At 52.4% G+C, this 16,736-nt stretch overlaps 1 protein-coding gene across 1 annotated transcript; it reads right to left on the bottom strand.

Moving 5' to 3' along the window:
- Positions 1–9,402: 9,402 nt before the first annotated feature.
- SPATA45 (spermatogenesis associated 45) lies at positions 9,403–11,804 on the bottom strand. The gene is made up of 2 exons (XM_056110549.1): positions 11,528–11,804; positions 9,403–9,458 (listed from the first exon to the last, which is right to left on the bottom strand). Exons 1-2 carry the CDS (start codon positions 11,802–11,804, stop codon positions 9,439–9,441), a joined length of 297 nt encoding a protein of 98 aa, XP_055966524.1. The 3' UTR covers positions 9,403–9,438.
- Between the last annotated feature and the right edge of the window lie 4,932 nt (positions 11,805–16,736).

Here is a 16,736-nt window from a genome sequence, read left to right as displayed (position 1 = left end):
GACAGCAGACCCACCATTATCATTTGGGATTTTACCCCAACACTCAGATCTGCCAAAAAGGCAACAGTAGACAATTTGTTTTCTATTGCTGTTTATGAATAACATATGATGTCACGCGGCCGTAGTCATGGCCATGTGATTTTGAAATTCCTAAATTTTAACAATTAAATCTGGAGGGATTTCTACCAAAACCTGCTGGGTTCCGAGATTTGTTCCTGAGTCTCTGGGATCATGGCCATTAAGCAACTTGATCAGGAGCCAGAGAGGCCCTTCGTGGGCAGCAACCTGGGGTCTCACTGGGGGGGTGGAAAGGGCCAGCTCCACCCCCATCCTGTGAGGCCCTTCATGTCTCATCACTGTGGGCACAAACCTGACTGTCCAGTGGCCTCTGGAAGATGACGGCCACCGAGTCGCCAAGGGGGAGCAGGCAGAGGGACAGCACCCTTTCCCCTCTGGGGTGGTCTGGCACCGGTTACCTACTGTGGGGACCAAACTACGTTTCTGCCAAAAGCCACTGGGTTCCAAGATTTTTTTTTCTGAGTCTCTGGGATCGTAGCCATCAAGCAGTTAGATCAGGAACCAGAGAGGCCTTGCCTCCAATAATATAACTGAGCCAGAGGTGGTTTGTGGGTGTGTGGGTTTGTGTAAACTTTTGGCCGTATACTTTCTTGGTAAACTTTGCCCCAAGTTTTTTGGGTCTGGCCAAAGGCACAGCAGCAATTTTGGGGTATCTGGAAGTCTGAAGGCGCCATCAGGCTGCTGATGTACTCGCCTCAGTGGTACAGATTGACCTGCTGGTGGCACCATACCCCAGCAGCTTTCAATTTTTTGTTTTGGTTTTTGGAGCATACCTTTCAGTGCTCAGTGCTGACTCCTGTTGTCGGCTCAGCGAACACTCCTGGCAGGCTTGGGGGACACTTCAGCATGCCAGGGATTGAACCTGGTCAGCTACATGCAAGGCAAGTGCCTCAACCCTGTATTATGTCTTGAGCCCGAGGATGGTAAATTTTATAAGTTTTTGTTTGGGGGCCACAAACAGCACAGCTGAAGAACTGTTCCCAGTCCTGGTGGTACTAGGGGGAATATGTGGGGCCAGGGCTCTCAGCTGGGGCTCTAACCCGGGGTCTAACCTGGGCTCTAACCCGGTAACCCAGGGGCTCTAACCCAGGGCTCTGACCTGGGGCTCTAACCCGGGGTCTAACCTGGACTCTAACCCGGTAACCCAGGGGCTCTAACCCAGGGCTCTGACCTGGGGCTCTAACCTGGGTCTTTCACGAGAAAGCCTGTGCTGCAACCCTCTGAGCCTCTCGGCAGCCCCTTATCATATTCTTTCTTGCCATTTTCCTATGTGTGTTTTTACCTTTAGTGATCAATTCCTGGCCTTACACAAAGAGATCATTTTTCTGGACTTTGCACTGTCTGTAGCACTGAAGCATGAGTGTCAGTCTTGAGAGAGAGAGAGAGAGAGAGAGAATGTGTGTGTGTGTGTGTGTGTGTGTGTAGGGGGGTGGGGGAGGGAGCGGGCAGGAAGCCTACTGGTGCAGTCAGGAAGCCCATGCTTTGCCTTGGGGCCACGAGGGCAGCTCAGATGCCCAGAGCACGTGATTTACTTTAGGCAATCACGGGTTCCGCCCCCAAGCACTGTCAGGTGTTGGATCCTCCAAAAAGGGATCACTTTATGGAACAGATGCTGGATAATCTATACCTCTTATTGGGTGGGTTTGTGTTTCAGAAACACAAGCCTTTAAGCTTAGAACCATTCAAAACACGAGAGACACACAGACGAGTCTCGGAACTGAGTAGCTCACTGCAGAGATGCCTCCGGCTTTGCAATAGGCCACTTTGGCAGGGCTACTCCCAACGGGAGCAGGTGCTGTCCCTCCGCCTGCCCCCTGGGAATCCCGGCAGCCGTCATCTTCCAGAACTCGATGGGGCTCCAGGTATGCGGGAACAGTGGTGGCAGGCACCAGGCCTCGCAGGACAGGGGAGGAGCCGGTCCCTCTGCTTCTCCCCACCATGATGGGACTCTGGGATGGTGCCCGTGAAGTGCCCCCGGCTGCTTATTGGGCTTCTGGGCAGTCGTGATCCAGAGACACACAGATGAGTCTCGGAGCCGATTGGCTTGCTGCAGAGATCTCTCCAGACCCTAACTGTTGAAATTTTGGAATTCCGGGGCCACGTGGCTGCTCTCACAGTCGCGCAGCATTATGTGCTATTCATGACAAGCAATACAATACAAATTGTCTAGCATTGCCTTTCGGCAGGTTTGAGTGGTGGTGAGAAAGTTCCAAATAATGGTGGGAGTGGTGTCTAAATATTGAATGTAATAAAAGTAGAGAGAAAGAGTTGTGGAAATTGTCTGCCGTGCAGACGAGGGAGGGGTTGAGATGGGGGGGATACTGGGGATTTTGGTGGTGGAGGGTGTGCACTGGGGGGGGGGGGGTGTTTGATCGTTGTGTGACCAAAACTCGGGCACAAGGACTTTATGGCTGTATCTCATGGTGATTCAATTAAGAAAAAAAAAAAGCCATTCAAAACTCACCTAATGCTGGAACCAGAAAGAGAGGATGAGGTAAAGTGCTGTCTGGGTGGGGTCAACTTGGATGGGCCTGTGGCCTTGTACCTCTCTGGTGTGACACAGAGCACCACAACTCGAATTGCGGGTATTCAGACCCAGAGTACACCCTGGATCCCTGGATCCCTGGTACCCAGGCCTCAGAGTACATCCAGGATCCTTGTACCTTGACCCCAGAGTACACCCCAAATCCCCAATATCCGGGACCAAGAGTATACCCAGGATCCCCAGGATCCAGGACTCAGAGTACACCCGGGATCCCAGGTACCCAGGCCCCAGAGTACACCCAGGATCCTTGTACCTTGGCGCCATAGTACAACTGGAATCCCCAGTACTCAGGCACCAGAGATACCTGAGACACCTGGTACCTGGGCCCCAGAGTACATCCAGGATCCCTTGTACCTGCACCCCAGACTACACCTGGGATCTCTTGTTATCTGGGCCCCAGAGTACACCAAGTTTCCCAGATATCTAGGCCTTGTGTACACCCAGGAGATCTTTGTACCTTGGCCCCAGAGTACACACGGGATCCACAGTACCCAGGCACCAGCGTACACCTGGGATCCTTGGAACCTGGACCCCAGAGTACCCCCAGGATCCCTAGTACCTACACCCCAGAATATACCTGGGATCCCCGATATCTGGGAACCAGAGTACACCTGGGATCCCCGGTATCCGAGCCCAGAATAAACCTGGGATCCCCAGTACCTTGGCCCAAAAATACACCCAGGATCCTTGTACCTTGGCCCCAGAATACACCCGGGATCCCCTGTACTTGGGACCCAGAGTAAACTCGGGATCCCTGGTATCTACACTGCAGAGTACACCCAGGATCCCTGGAAATCCGGACCCAGAGCACACCCGGGATCCCTGGTACCTACACCCCAGAATATATTGGGAATCTCTGGAACCCGGGACCGAGAGTTCTCCCTTGATCCCTGGTAGGCGGGCCCCAGTGTACACCCATGATCCCTGGTACCTGGGCCCCAGAGTACATCCAGAGTTCCTGGTACCCAGGGCCCCAGCAGCACCCTGGCACACCAAACCACTGGACTGGTCCTGTTTCTCCGGAGCACTGATAGACCTCCAGCACCCCACCCACATTCCTAATTTCTGAACCATGGTTGTGAATAGGCCCCAAAAGAGTCTTTTGCATTCCGTGGGCATACCCCTCAGCTGAAAACCAACGGACACTCCAGCCAGCAGCAGCCCCTTCCAGCGTCACCCAGCACACACCTGTCTGCTTACAGGGAGACACCAGTGGGTTTGAGTGTCCCTTAGAGAAGTAGAAGAGTGCCAGCTCCTCCCCTGTGAACACCCCTGCAGCTGTGACTCCTGTCCAGCCTCAGTGAGTGTGGGGCAGGCACGGACTCCAGCTTTGCAGCTGTGCAGCACTCGCACTTGGGATCTCATTCCTGGGTTTACCCTTGTCCTTTTGCCACCCTGGATTGGGTCAGGGTCTGTGCTGCCCTGGGCACACCCCGGGGCCCTGACAGCCGCTCAGGCCGCACCCGGATGGGCTTGGAGGAGCTGAGCCCGCCAAGCACGCACAAACTTCAGCATACTCTGGCTCCCCGCTAGTGATTGCAGGGTTGAGTAGATTCTTCCAAGACACAGATTGAGAGCTACATATCCGGGGGACCCACTCAGGAAAGGCCTTCACAGCAGTCATCAGAAATCACCCAATACATTGGTGGTGGGAAGCATACACTGGTGAGGATAGCGTAGGACACTGTGTAACTGAAGCCCAGTCATGAACAATCTTGTAATTCTGTATCTCACTTTGAATCAATAAAAAAAAATTAATTTTGCTTCACACCCAGCGATGCACAGGGGTTATTCTACCCACTGTGCTATCGCTCCAGCGACCCCTCCACCCCCCCAATTTTTTTTTTTTGCTTTTTGAGTCATACCTGGCAATGCACAGGGGTTACACCTGGCTCTGCACTCAGGGATTACTCCTGGCGGTGCTCAGGGACCATATGGGATGCTGGGAATCGAGCCCAATTCAGCCGCGTGCAAGGCAAGCAAACGCCCTACCCACTGAGCTCCAGCCCCCCCACCCAAAATTTTGTTCTTAATTTTTATTAGTGAAACACCATGAGGTACAGTTGTAGACTTACAAATTTTTGTGCTTGGGTTTCAGTTATACAATGATCAAACACCCATCCCTCCACCAGTGCCCATTTCCCACCAGCACGGATCCCAGTATCCCTCCCATCCCCCACCCCCCTTCCCACCCTGCCTCTGTGGCAGGGCATTTCCCTCTGTTCTCTCTCTCCTTTTGGGTGTTGTGGTTTGCAAAAGAGGCACTAGTGACAATCATGTTTGGTCTATAGTCTACTTTCAGCATGCATCTCCCATCATGGGAGGATCCTCCCACCACCCTTTATTTGGTGCTCCCTTCTCTATCTGAGCTCCCTTTTCCCCTAGCATGTGTGACTGGCCTCCAAGCCATGGAGCAAACCTCCTGGTACTAATCTCGGGTCCACCCAAAATTTTTTTTTATTAGTGAAATACCATGAGGTACAGTTATAGACTTACAAATTTTTATGCTTGGGTTTCAGTTATACAATGATCAAGTACCCATCCCTCCACCAGTGCCCATCCTCCACTACCACGGGTCCCAGCATCCCTCCCACTCCCCCATCCCCCCCATCCCACCCTGCCTCTGTGGCAGGGCATTCCCTTTTGTTCTTTCTCGCCTTTTGGGTCCTGTGGTTTGCAAGAGAGGCATTGAGTGGCAATCATGTTTGGTCTATAGTCTACTTTCAGCATGCTTCTCCCATCCTGGGAGGATCCTCCCAACACCCTTTATTTGATGCTCCCTTCTCTATCTGAGCTCCCTTTTCCCTAGCATGTGTGGCTGGCCTCCAAGCCATGGAGCAAAATTCCTGGTACTAATCTTGGCCACTCCTGCCACCCAAAATTTTTAAAGAAAGAAATCACCCCAGAGTATTCAACCAACAGATCCCTAAAGGGCCAGGCCTCAGGGGAAGAGCACTTATCTGTCATGGTTGAGGCCCCGGTTCCAACCCTGGCACCACCAAAAAAAAAACCCAAAAAACAAAAACCGAGGTCACTTGGGAAAAACAATTCCTGGTTCAAGAGACCTGGAGTGAAGACTGGGATCAAACACTCCCAATGGCACCAACCCTTGAGTAACACAGGCTTCCTGGAGGTTCTGGAACATTCTGCACCCTTCCTTGGGCCTGCCTAGTAGCAAGCCCTTGTTTAGCAGAGTGCAGGGTACCCTGGTGTGGAGACAGTTGCATTGGTGAATGTGGGTAGAGGCCTGAGGGTGAGAAGCGAAAATGTGAAGAACGAGAAGGATGAGGAAGAAACCCCTGGGCAGGCCGGTGGGTGGGGACTCTGGGCAGGAACCCTTGCTGGGGGTGCCTGGGGTGAGACGCAGGCCTTGGGGCTGGAAAAATGAGCCACAGCTCTGAAGTCTGGACCTCTCCCCCAGACCCTGGGTTACCAGCACCACCTCCCCAGCCTCCGGACCTACGAGGGGGAACCGGCTGGAAAGGGGCGGGGTTTGAAGGTCTGCAGCCAGGTTTGCTGCAGAAAGCCCCTGTGGGTCCCCCAAACACCGTTGGGTGTGGCCCTAAACAAATTTAGAAAGTCTCCTCCCTAAACGGACCCTTTATATTTCAAAGGAAACTGTGCTCTGGGGCTGAGGGAGCCACAGGGGCGATGCCTTGATGCAGCCAAGCCCAGCTTGACCCCCGCATCACAGGGTGCCCCACTCCCACCAGGAGTGATCGCTGGGTGCGGAGCCAGAGTCGCCTCAGCTCTGCTGCGTGGCTCAAAAACCAAGATGGGGGCTGGAGCGATAGATAGCACAGCAGGAAGGGCCTTTGCCTTGCACGTGGCCAACCTGGGTTCAATTCCCAGCATCCCATATGGTCCCCTGAGCACTGCCTGGAGTAATTCCTGAGTGTAGAGCCAAGAGTAACCCCTGTGCATTGCTGGGTGTGAAGCAAAAAGCAAAAAAAAAAAAAAAAAAACCCAAAAACAAAAAAACAAAAAAACCAAGATGAAGAAAGGGCATCCGCCTTGCAATCTTTCTGTTTTTTTTTTTCCTGGGGGGGGGGGGGCACACCCAGCTGGCCTCCAGGCTCACTCCTGGCTCTGCGCTAGGCGTCACTCCTGGCAGGGCTCCGGGGACCATGTGCAGTGCTGGAAATCCAACCTGGGTTAGCCACAGGCAAAGTACAGTGTCTTACCTGCTCTCCTAGCTCTCTGACTCCCAGCACAGATTTTTTAAAAAAAATTTTTATTGAAGAGCCAAGATTTACAAAGTTACCGACAATTGTGTTCTAGGCATACAATAATTCAACACCAATCCCTCCACCGGTGTCCCCAGATTCCCTCCCCACCCAACCCCCACTCCACCCCCGCCTGCCAACATGACAGGCTCATTACAGCGTTTCAGCAGTTACTGCTTAGAGCTCCTGTTTTCAGTTCTGCTGAATCTGTGTTTTGGGTACATGGCTACACCCCTCAGCATCACTGTATAACTGACGCCCTGATGCCTGTTCACCCTTTCCTTGTTCTCTTCTTCCCCCCTTGATTTCTTCCCTTTTCTGTCTGTCAGTCAAGGATGATCTAATCATCCCCTCTTTTATGACAGCACATTTCCTCATCTAGTCATCTATATTCTACAGGTAAGTGAGGGCTGGAGTGGTAGCACAGTGGGTAGGGCGTTTGCCTTGCATGCAGCCGACCCGGCTGACCCGAGTTTGATTCTTCCGCCCCGCTTGGAGAGCCTGGGAAGCTACTGAGAGTATCTCACCAAACACAGTAACAACAAAGTCTCACAATGGAGACGTTACTGGGCCCGCTCAAGCAAATCGATGAACAAAGGGAGGACAGTGCTAATAACAGTGCTAACAGATAAGTGAGACCATCCTCTGTTTGTCTCTCTTCTGACCGACTTCACTCTACAGGATATCTTCCAGTTTCAAGCACATTGCAGCAAAGTGCCTATTGTCATTGTTGCTTGCAGTTGCATAGTATTCCACATCTGTCGTTGGACACCGCAGTTGATTCCATATCTTAGCCTGTGTCCTGGGTGCAACAGTGAATAATGGTGTGCCACCCCCCACTCCCCAGCCAAGACTGGGGAGCAGCGCGCGGTGAAAGGGTGCGTGTCAGTATCTGCATTGCAAACCATAATGCGCAAAGGTAGAGAGAGAGTATGGGGAATATTGTCTGCCATGGAGGCAGGGGGAAGGTGGGAAAGGGGGATTACACCGGGGATGTTGGTGGTGGGGAATGTGCACTGGTAGAGGGACGGGTGTTTAATCATTGTGTGATTGTAACCCAAACATGAAAGCTTGGAACTCTCTCACAGTGATTCAATAAAATTTAAACTAAAAAAAATAAATAAGGGGGCTGGAGTGATAGCACAGCAGGTAGGGCATTTGCCTTGCATGCGGCCGACCTGGGTTCGATTCCCAGCATCCCATATGGTCCCCTGAGCACCGCCAGGGGTGATTCCTGAGTGCAGAGCCAGGAGTAACCCCTGTGCATAGCCAGGTGTGACCCAAAAAGCCAATAAATAAATAAATAAATAAATAAAAGGGTGCATGTGGTACCAGTGGCAGTCAGGCCGCGCTGTGCCTGAGGGTTTGAGGATGCGTGGCCCCACCTCCCTCTGACGTGAAGTAGGCTCCTGAGTCTGAGCTGGTGAATGGAGTGGGAGCCGTCAGCGATGGCAGGGCTGCCAGGTGGGCCAGCTGGCGCGAGGATCGCTGTGAAGCAGCCAGAGAAAATAAGGGCCAAAGCGAGAACTCAGCGGGGAGAGCACCTCAGAGAGGAACCAGAGAGGAGCCATGAGGGGGTTCTAGCAGTGCCCAGCATGGACATGGGTAGTGAAAGAGAACAAGAGCGAAAGGCCCGCTGTTGGGAAGCCGTCTTGGCCTGTGCTCCCAAGAATCCTGACCAGCAGGCCCTGCCAGCACTCACAGGGAGGGAGCAGAACTGGCTGCAAGGGTGAGAGTTTCTGCTCTTAGCAGGAGGAGAATGAAGTCGGGCAATCAGCACGAAAGGTCTCCTGAGAGAAGCTTCTCTTCAGTGGTTGACACAAGTCCGCAGAATGTACTGGGTTACAGTGACCAACAGGAACCAAGCTCTCTGGGTTCAGGAAGAGAGGCACTGTGAAAGAACTTGGGATACTGCTCATCCCTGGGTCTTGTTTGGTCACCACAACCAACAGTGCTCAGGGGCCACTCCTGGCTCTGTGCTCAGGAAAGAGGGGTTCAGCCTGGATCTCTGGCATGCAGAGCATGTGCGCACACTCACAGAGTCATTTCTCTGGCCCCAAGGCATTGTCATAAAATAATCCTTTTTGTCCTTCTGGTTTTTTGGCCACACCTCAGGGTTTACTCCTGGTTCTGTGCACAGGGATTACAGCGGGCAGGGTTTGGGGGATCTTTTGCAGGATAGGTTTGCTCTTCTCTTTCCAGTCCCTGAAATCTTAACAGCTTAAAAATAGCTAAGCAGGGGGCCAGAGCAATAGCACAGCGGGTAGGGCATTTGCCTTAAAAGCGGCCGACCCGGGTTCGATCCCGGGCATCCTATATGGTCCCCCAAACACCACCAGGAGTGACCTCTGAGCATCGCTAGGTGTGACTCAAAAAGGCAAAATAAATAAATAAATAGATAAAAATAAAAATAGCTAAGCATGGAAAAAAATGAAGACAGAATGTTTTCTGTGACACCGTTAAATGTTTCCTTGGTGACTTCGCAAATAATTGTTCACTGCTTTCATGATTAATATTTGTAAACAACTTGGAGAGTGAAGGAGGATCAGAGAGCCCACGTATCTGGGTGTCACCGGAGCTGAGTGAGTGTCATCCAAATATGGCATGGCCTGTGGATGAGAAAGGATGAGCACGTGTAAAGCTTAGAATCATTTCACTGCTTTCAGAATAGCCCTGGCCAGGGAGAGAGCCAAGAGCCACATCTCTTGGGGACAGATGAGGGTCAAGTAGAGCATTGCACATTACAAATGGAAACACCCAGGAAGAGTTCCCAGAGCACTGTCGAGCACCCTGCCTGCATTCCTGCTCTCACTCAGGGTCCTCCACCACCGCCAGATGCCACTGGGCCTGCCTCAGGCAGTCCGGAGGGAATCCACCTGCCCTGGGATCTAATCTCACATCCTCCCCCTTCCTTGTGAATTCAGTCCATTTGTCTGCCTCTACCCTCCAAAGTACTGGTCAAAACCCCACCCTTAGAGTCCGAGAGATGGTGCAGGAGTGGTCAAGATTTTTTCTCTGGCACAGAGCCGACCTGGGCTCAGAAGGGGCCCCAGATATGTATGCGGAGGCAGGAAGTGGGGGCTAGGGGAGGGATAGGAGTCTTGCTGGGGGCCAGAGCAGGGGAAGTCAGCCTGGCCTGACGTTCAGCAGATTTGTTGCCTGTTTTGGTTAAGTCACTGAGTCAATCTCAGCTTGGAGGTTAGTTCATGTTGGACCAGCAGAACCTTGACAAGGTTTTATACAGAACAAGAGTGTGACCCAGATCATCTTCACAAGCTTTCATGGGGGCTGACCCCACTACTTGGGGACAGAGAAGCCTCCACCTGCATCCAGTCTCTGTGGGACAGTTCTGGTGTCTTTGGGGTAAAATGACTTCAGCAGAAACGTCTCCCAAGCGGGAGATCCTGTTGGAGGCAAACACATATTGCCGTCCTGCGCCCTGGAAGGGGTTCTGAGTCAAGGAGAACTCAGAACGCAGAAACCTGGGTGGAGGGGCACAGAGGATAGGCATGCGTCACAGCTCGCTGACCCCCATTCTACCCCCATCACCAGCACTGCGACAGTCCCCTGAGCAACTTCTGAGCTAGGAGCTGGGAGGAGCCCCCACCCAAGCATTGCCGGATGTAGCCCAAACATCACCCCTCACCCAAAATGCGAAAAGCAGAGGGCTATGGGGCTGGAGAGATAGCACAGCCGGTAGGGCGTTTGCCTTGCACTAGCGGACTCAGGTTCGATTCCCAGCATCCCACATGGTCCCCTGAGTACCGCCAGGATTAACTCTTGAGTGCAGAGCCAGGAGTAACCCCTGTGCATCACCAGGTGTGACCCAAAAAGCAAAAAAAAAAAAAAGAGAGAGGGCTAGAGACATAGTACAATGGGCAGGGTACTTGCCTTGCACTTGGCCACCTGGGGTTCAACCCCCATCACCCCTTACGGTCCCCCCCAAGTCCCTCTAGCAGCTTACTGGGGCCCAGCGCCATAACAGGAAGAGTTTTCCTGGCATACGAGGGCCTGCTGTGTGCAAGCAGCCCAGAAACACCTGTGAGCATGACACAGGCTTGTCTAGAGCCTCCTTGGACCCCCGCAATAAAGGGCAGGGAAGGGAAGGCAGAAATCTGGTTCTTGCGCCCTCAGCACATTTGATCCATTGAGGTCAGAGAGATAATACAGCAGGGAAGGCAGGGAAGGCACCCAGCTGACTCCTGTTTGATCCCTGGCACCCCATTGGGTCCCCAAACACCACCAGGAGAGATCCCCGAGCACAGAACCAGGAGTAGGCCCTGTGCATCACCTAGGGGGGCCTAAAAACCATGATATGGAGACAGATAGATAATCAATAGATGAAAGATAGAGAACAAGGGCCCGAGAGAGTTTAGCAGGAAGGGTGCTGGCCTTACACATGGCCAGTTGTTCCCTGAGCTGGCTGACTAAACAGATAGAGAATGGATAAAAGACAACTGACAGATGATGCTGGACCAAAGCTAGACGGTCACAGCAAAGGCAGATAGAGATGATCCAAAACTGAAGCAAGGAGGAAAGTCTGGACAAGCCTTATTGCCGGGGGGCGGGGGGAGGGGGCGCGACTAAAGACCATCCAATGCTCAAACCTCTCCAGACCCCAGAAATTCTTCCTTGTTTATAAATTCCCCCGTGGCGTCCCACCCACCCTCAGCCTTACTTTTGGCTGGGAAGTGCCTTTTCTCCTTGTGCGTCAGGGGCCCCGTCTGTACCCAGGAGTCTCTGCTGCCTTCCGGGACAGGCTCCTTGGCCCTCTCCTGCTGGCCAGCTGTGTAGGTTCCTGGAAAGTGGCGCTTCTGCATCCGCAGCAGGCTGACTTGGTTGCTCAGCTCCACCAGGCAGTTGGACTCCCGCCTCTGATTGTACTCCTGCAGAAGCTCGTACTTGCCCTGTTTCAGCTTCCCCACAATCACAAAAGTGCACTTGTGTTGCTCCATCGTGCAGGGCTGAAGGCTGAAGCGAAGGACACTATTAGGGGCCCTGGCAGAGCTTGGGGCAAAGCGCCACCTTGTAAGCCCGAGGCTGTGAGTTTGATCCCCAGCACCACCTCATATGTCAAAGTGCAACTCGCAGAGGGAGGCTGTTGCGTCCCTCCCACACACCACAACCAACTATGTGGTCTCCAGTTCACCCAGTTACCAAGGCAACAGCAGGCGCAAAAAGGAGAAGGTGGAGGAATGTGTTAAATAAAAGGAAAGGGCCGGGGGCGTTTGCACGCGGGAAAGTGCCACTTGCACGCGGCCGACCTGGGTTCGATTCCCAGCTTCCCATATAGTCCCTTGAGCACCGCCAGGAGTAATTCCTGGGGGAAGAACCAGGAGTAAACCCTGTGCATTGCCGGGTGTAACCCAAAAAGCAAAAAGAGGAAAGGGCAGAGAGATAGGACATCAGGGAGGGCACTGGCCTTGCATGCGGCTGACCTGAGTGTGATCCCTGGCACCCCAAATAGTCCTCTTCGCCCTGCCAAGACTGACCTCTGAGCCAGGAGTGAGCACTGAACAACTCTGGTGAGATCCAAAACCCCAAAATAAATAAGCAAATAAAAGGAAAAAAGAAAACTCAGTTACCTGTTTCCCTAATAGCAGGAAGTTAGCAGTTCTCCGACACACACACACACACAATAGTCACAACACATACACGCAGTATGGTCACTCACACACAAGTTAGTCACAACACACACACAATATAGTCACAATACACACACAATATAGTCACGATACACACGCAATACAGTGACAACACTTACATACACTCGCACATGTACACACTCATATCCACTCACACATTCACACATACACACACACAGCTCAGACTCACACCCATCTGGGAGGGGTTCCAGGTTGGGCACCTCCCTGCATATATGAGACTGCGGTCAGTCCCTGAGATTGCAAGACCCTGGTACCTCCAGGTGCCCCTGGGAACCCCAACCCCTCAGCAACTCAGCTCAGACCTGAACAATGACCTGTCAAGCTTGGCTGTGTGTCACTGAGGGTGTCCTGTGGCCCTGAGCATTGCTGGGAAGGCCCAGGAAAGCCAGAAGAAAAAAAAAGCCAGTCCTTCGCCTGATAGCTGCTTTGGATTTTAGGTCATAGCTGGTGGTGCTCAGGAACTATTTCTGGCTCAGAGCTGGGGTGGGGATGGGGGCGCTCCTGGTGTCACTTGAAGGACCACACAATGCCCCTGGCTGCCCCAGGCCTTCTGCTTGTGCTCCAGTCCTTGGCTCCTCAGTTATTTTGGTCATTGGTTCTTAAAGCTATTCTTGTGTTTTCATGTTTCTTCGAGGAAAGATAGGAAAGCCCTGAGCACTGGCAGGCGTGGCCCTGAGTGGTTTCCTGGGACCCACAGTGACGTGCCTCATGGAGAGAGGACGTGTGTCATGTGGGTGGCGTTCAAAAGATAGCCTGGTGGCTGGTGCCGCATGCGCCAATGCTGGCTCAGACTTGGCTGCGGCTTAATGCACAACACCGGGGTCAAACACATCCAACAGACTCACAAGCATGGGGGCTGGTCTCGTGGGTGGTTAGAAACACCATGGCCAGAGGTTGGGAAGGGCCCTGTCACTGGGGGAACTGACTCAGTGTCACCCTCTCTGTGGCCACATCGCTACAGGCCATTTCGACACACACACAGGAGAGGAGCAACAGCAGCCGGGTCTCTGTGGGTGACTGTGGTCGCTACCTGCAGGATGCAGGAGCCGGTCTGTGATCTCTGCGTAGCTCAGCCCACAAGAGGTTACCCAGGGGATGGAATGTTCTGGAATGTTCTGCTCTTTGCCCCTTTGCCCCTCCAGCTTTGTTCTATTCCTGGAATCCTGGCTGAGAGTTTTAGAGCAGTCACTTATCAGCCATTTCTCTCTCTCTCTCTCTCTCTCTCTCTCTCCTCTCTCTGTTTGGTTTTGGAGCCACACCCCAAGATCAGGGCTTACTCCTGGCTCTGCACTCGCACTCAGGGACCACCCCTGGAAGTGCTCAGGGATCATGGTGGTGCCAGGGATTTAATCTGGGTTGGCTGTGTGCAAGGCCAGCACCCCCAACCCTCCAAAAATTTTGTATTTTGGGCTGGAGAAAGGCTCAGTGGACTGTAGCCCATACTTTGCATGCAGGAGCCCTGGGCATGATCCACATAACTACCTGGTCCTTTGGAACCACCAGGTATTGCCCCCCCCCCGACCTCCCCCCGCAAACAAAAGCCCACAAGCCCTTGAGCTGCTTGTTCTATCAAGTGAAGAAAGACTTAAAAGACTTATTCCATGATCCGTCTCTGGGCATGTTTGCTAGAGACAGGCAGAGATTGGGGTGGCAGGGGCTCGTGAGAGCACTGGAAAGCTCTCTGTATGCATCTGCCCACACTTGTCCTCAAACCTCCTGGGCCTGGTCACTCTGACAGCCACTGTTTTGTGTCAAGAGGAACTGAGTCCTGGAGCCTGTCCTTAAAGGGTTTGGGGCTTCACTTGGCAGAGCACCTGCTTTACAGGCATAAAGTCCTGGGTTTGAACCCGGCAATCCCCGCCCCCCCCCCAAATTAAAACAGGAAAGTTCCCTTACAGTTTGCCCAATACTAGCGGGGCCCAGACCAGCGTTCAGAAGGGCTGTGCCTTGAGGGTTCAAACCCCTGAACCCCAAAGTTTTCCGAATACAGGGCCAGAGTAGCCCTTCAGTACTGCCAGGTCTACCCCTAGATCTCAGCAAATGAATAAATAGAATGAAGGGGAACTGCCCCAGAGGTGACTCAGAGGAGCACTGGCCTTGCTGCGTGACCCTTGACCAGGCTCCATTGCAGCACAGGGGAAAAATGGGAAATAGGCCAGAGCTAGAGTACAGCAGGCAGGCACTAACCTTGCTGCGGCTGACTTGGGTTCAACCCCCGGAACCCCTACAGTCCCCCAAACCCAATTAGGAGTGATCTCTGAGTGCAGAGCCAGGAGTAAGCCCTGAGCACTGCCGGGTATAGCCCAACATGGTCCCCCCCCCCCCCAATAAAAAGGGTGGGTGGACGGATGGGAAAGCCCTGGAATTCTTTACTTCCCAGCCTATGAATGCAATCTACATACACAAATGAAGCACTTTGGTTATGTGCAGAGCAAGCACGGGATGGGTGGGGTGGGGGTTCCTGACTGTCTGTCTCTTCCACGTCTATCTGCAGCCTAAATATTTTGGGGGGTGGCCACACAGGGTCGTGCTCAGGGTTTACTCTTGGCTTTGTGCTCAGGAATCCTGTGTGTGCCCCACCGCCTGAAACTTCCCACCCATCACGGCATCCATCTGCACACAGAGAGAGAAGCTGAAACGCCTTTTGCACCCCCCCACCCCTAATCACAATGGAATTTGCCTTTAGTAGTCTTGTTCTCACATCTTACCCCCTGACCACTGAGGGGGACCTTTGCTCGACAGCCACGTCCCTCCCGGTGTGAACTTAGCTCCCTGGGTGCTGACCAACTCTATTATTTCGGTGCTGCTGCTAATCACCTCTCAGATTCCACCCCACACCCGGGCTGCCCCAAGTCTCAGCTGAACTTCCTGTTTAGTCATGGTCCGCCTGGCAGAGGCGGGGGAGGGGGTGTTTCCCAATCTCATGCCTCTCAGCAGGTGACACAAAGTCTGACCTGGGCATTATGGAGCTCCTGCCCTGCCCTCGTGTGTGAGGCCCTGGGTTTGATCCCAGACACTGCAGAAAGCCAATGAGCAAAGAAAAGAGATAATAAGGTTAAATTCTTTTTTAAATTTTTATTTTTAATTCTTTTTTTTAGAACGTAGGCGTACTGCTTTTTATTCAGCCATTAACTAAGCTGATTGAATTGGGCATGAACTCCACATTACATTTTTTTTATTCAGAATGTTAATTTCATTTTATTTTATTATTACTTTTCCCACTTTGTATTGAGTCACCATGAGACACAGTTACAAAATTTTCATGTTTGAGCTTAGATCGTATGATCATCAAACACCATCCCTTCACCAGGGCACATTTTCCACCATCAAAATCTCCATTATTCCCTCCCCTCAACCCTGTTCCAACCCTTCCCCTGCCTGTGTGGCAGACAATTTTCCCCATACTCTCTCTCTACTTTGGTTACATTCGATATTTCGACACCAGTTCCACCACCACTCAAATCTGCTGAAAAAGCAATGCTAGATGATTTGTTTTGCATTGCTTGTTATGAATAGAATATAATGTCCAGGACATTCTGCATTGTTCTTTTCTGGGAGCTTTAGTTTATAGACTCTGGATCTTGGCCATTGATGAGATTACATGGCACAGGGGGTGGTTTGTGGGTGTGACTGCCAAGCTACTGGAAAACTGGGGATCTGTGGGGAGAAGGCCCAATCCTGATCCACACGTGTTTGGAGATCTCAATCACGGGTTCCCACTTATCTCCGCGCTACCGGCCCTAACTGAGTCTTTTGATCTTTTTCGAGATGTATGGGTCTCTTAAATCACTTAATCACTTAATCACTTAACTTCCCGTTAGTCGTCGATTTGCTCGAGCGGGCGCCAGTAACGTCTCCATTTGTCCCTGTCGCGTGCTAGTGTAGCCCAATGGCATCTGTTCGCTCTGGGAACATGAAGGGCCTCAAACCGATTGTTCATGATCTTCACGAAGAAGTCTGACCATCTGGTGGGTGGGCGGCCACGCGGTCTTTTGACATCCCGTGGAATCCAGTTGGTAACAGCTCTAGTCCAGCGGTCGTCTTTAAATCTCATTACGTGACCAGCCCATCTGATTTTCGACACCTTGGCAAATGAGACAGCGTCCCTGATTCTTGATCGTCGACGGATGTCGGAACTCCGGATTCTTTCTCTCATTTGAGTGAAACGTGATATTCCGAGCATAGCTCTTTCTATTCTTCTTTGGGAGACCTGAATGCGTT

The sequence above is a fragment of the Sorex fumeus genome, unplaced genomic scaffold (assembly GCF_029834395.1).
Source record: "Sorex fumeus unplaced genomic scaffold, SorFum_2.1 ptg000010l, whole genome shotgun sequence".
Lineage (NCBI taxonomy): Eukaryota > Metazoa > Chordata > Mammalia > Eulipotyphla > Soricidae > Sorex > Sorex fumeus.
Note: the sequence above shows the minus strand (reverse complement) of the source record. Positions and strands in the feature narration are given on the sequence as shown.

Bases quoted from the DNA above. Each gene is read 5' to 3' on its own strand.
- SPATA45 (XM_056110549.1), bottom strand. From the start codon at position 11,804: ATGGAGCAACACAAGTGCACTTTTGTGATTGTGGGGAAGCTGAAACAG. The intron at 9,459-11,527 runs GTAAGGCTGAGG...TCTCATCCACAG, and splicing joins AAGGCACTTCCCAGCCAAAA to GCCATGCCATATTTGGATGA.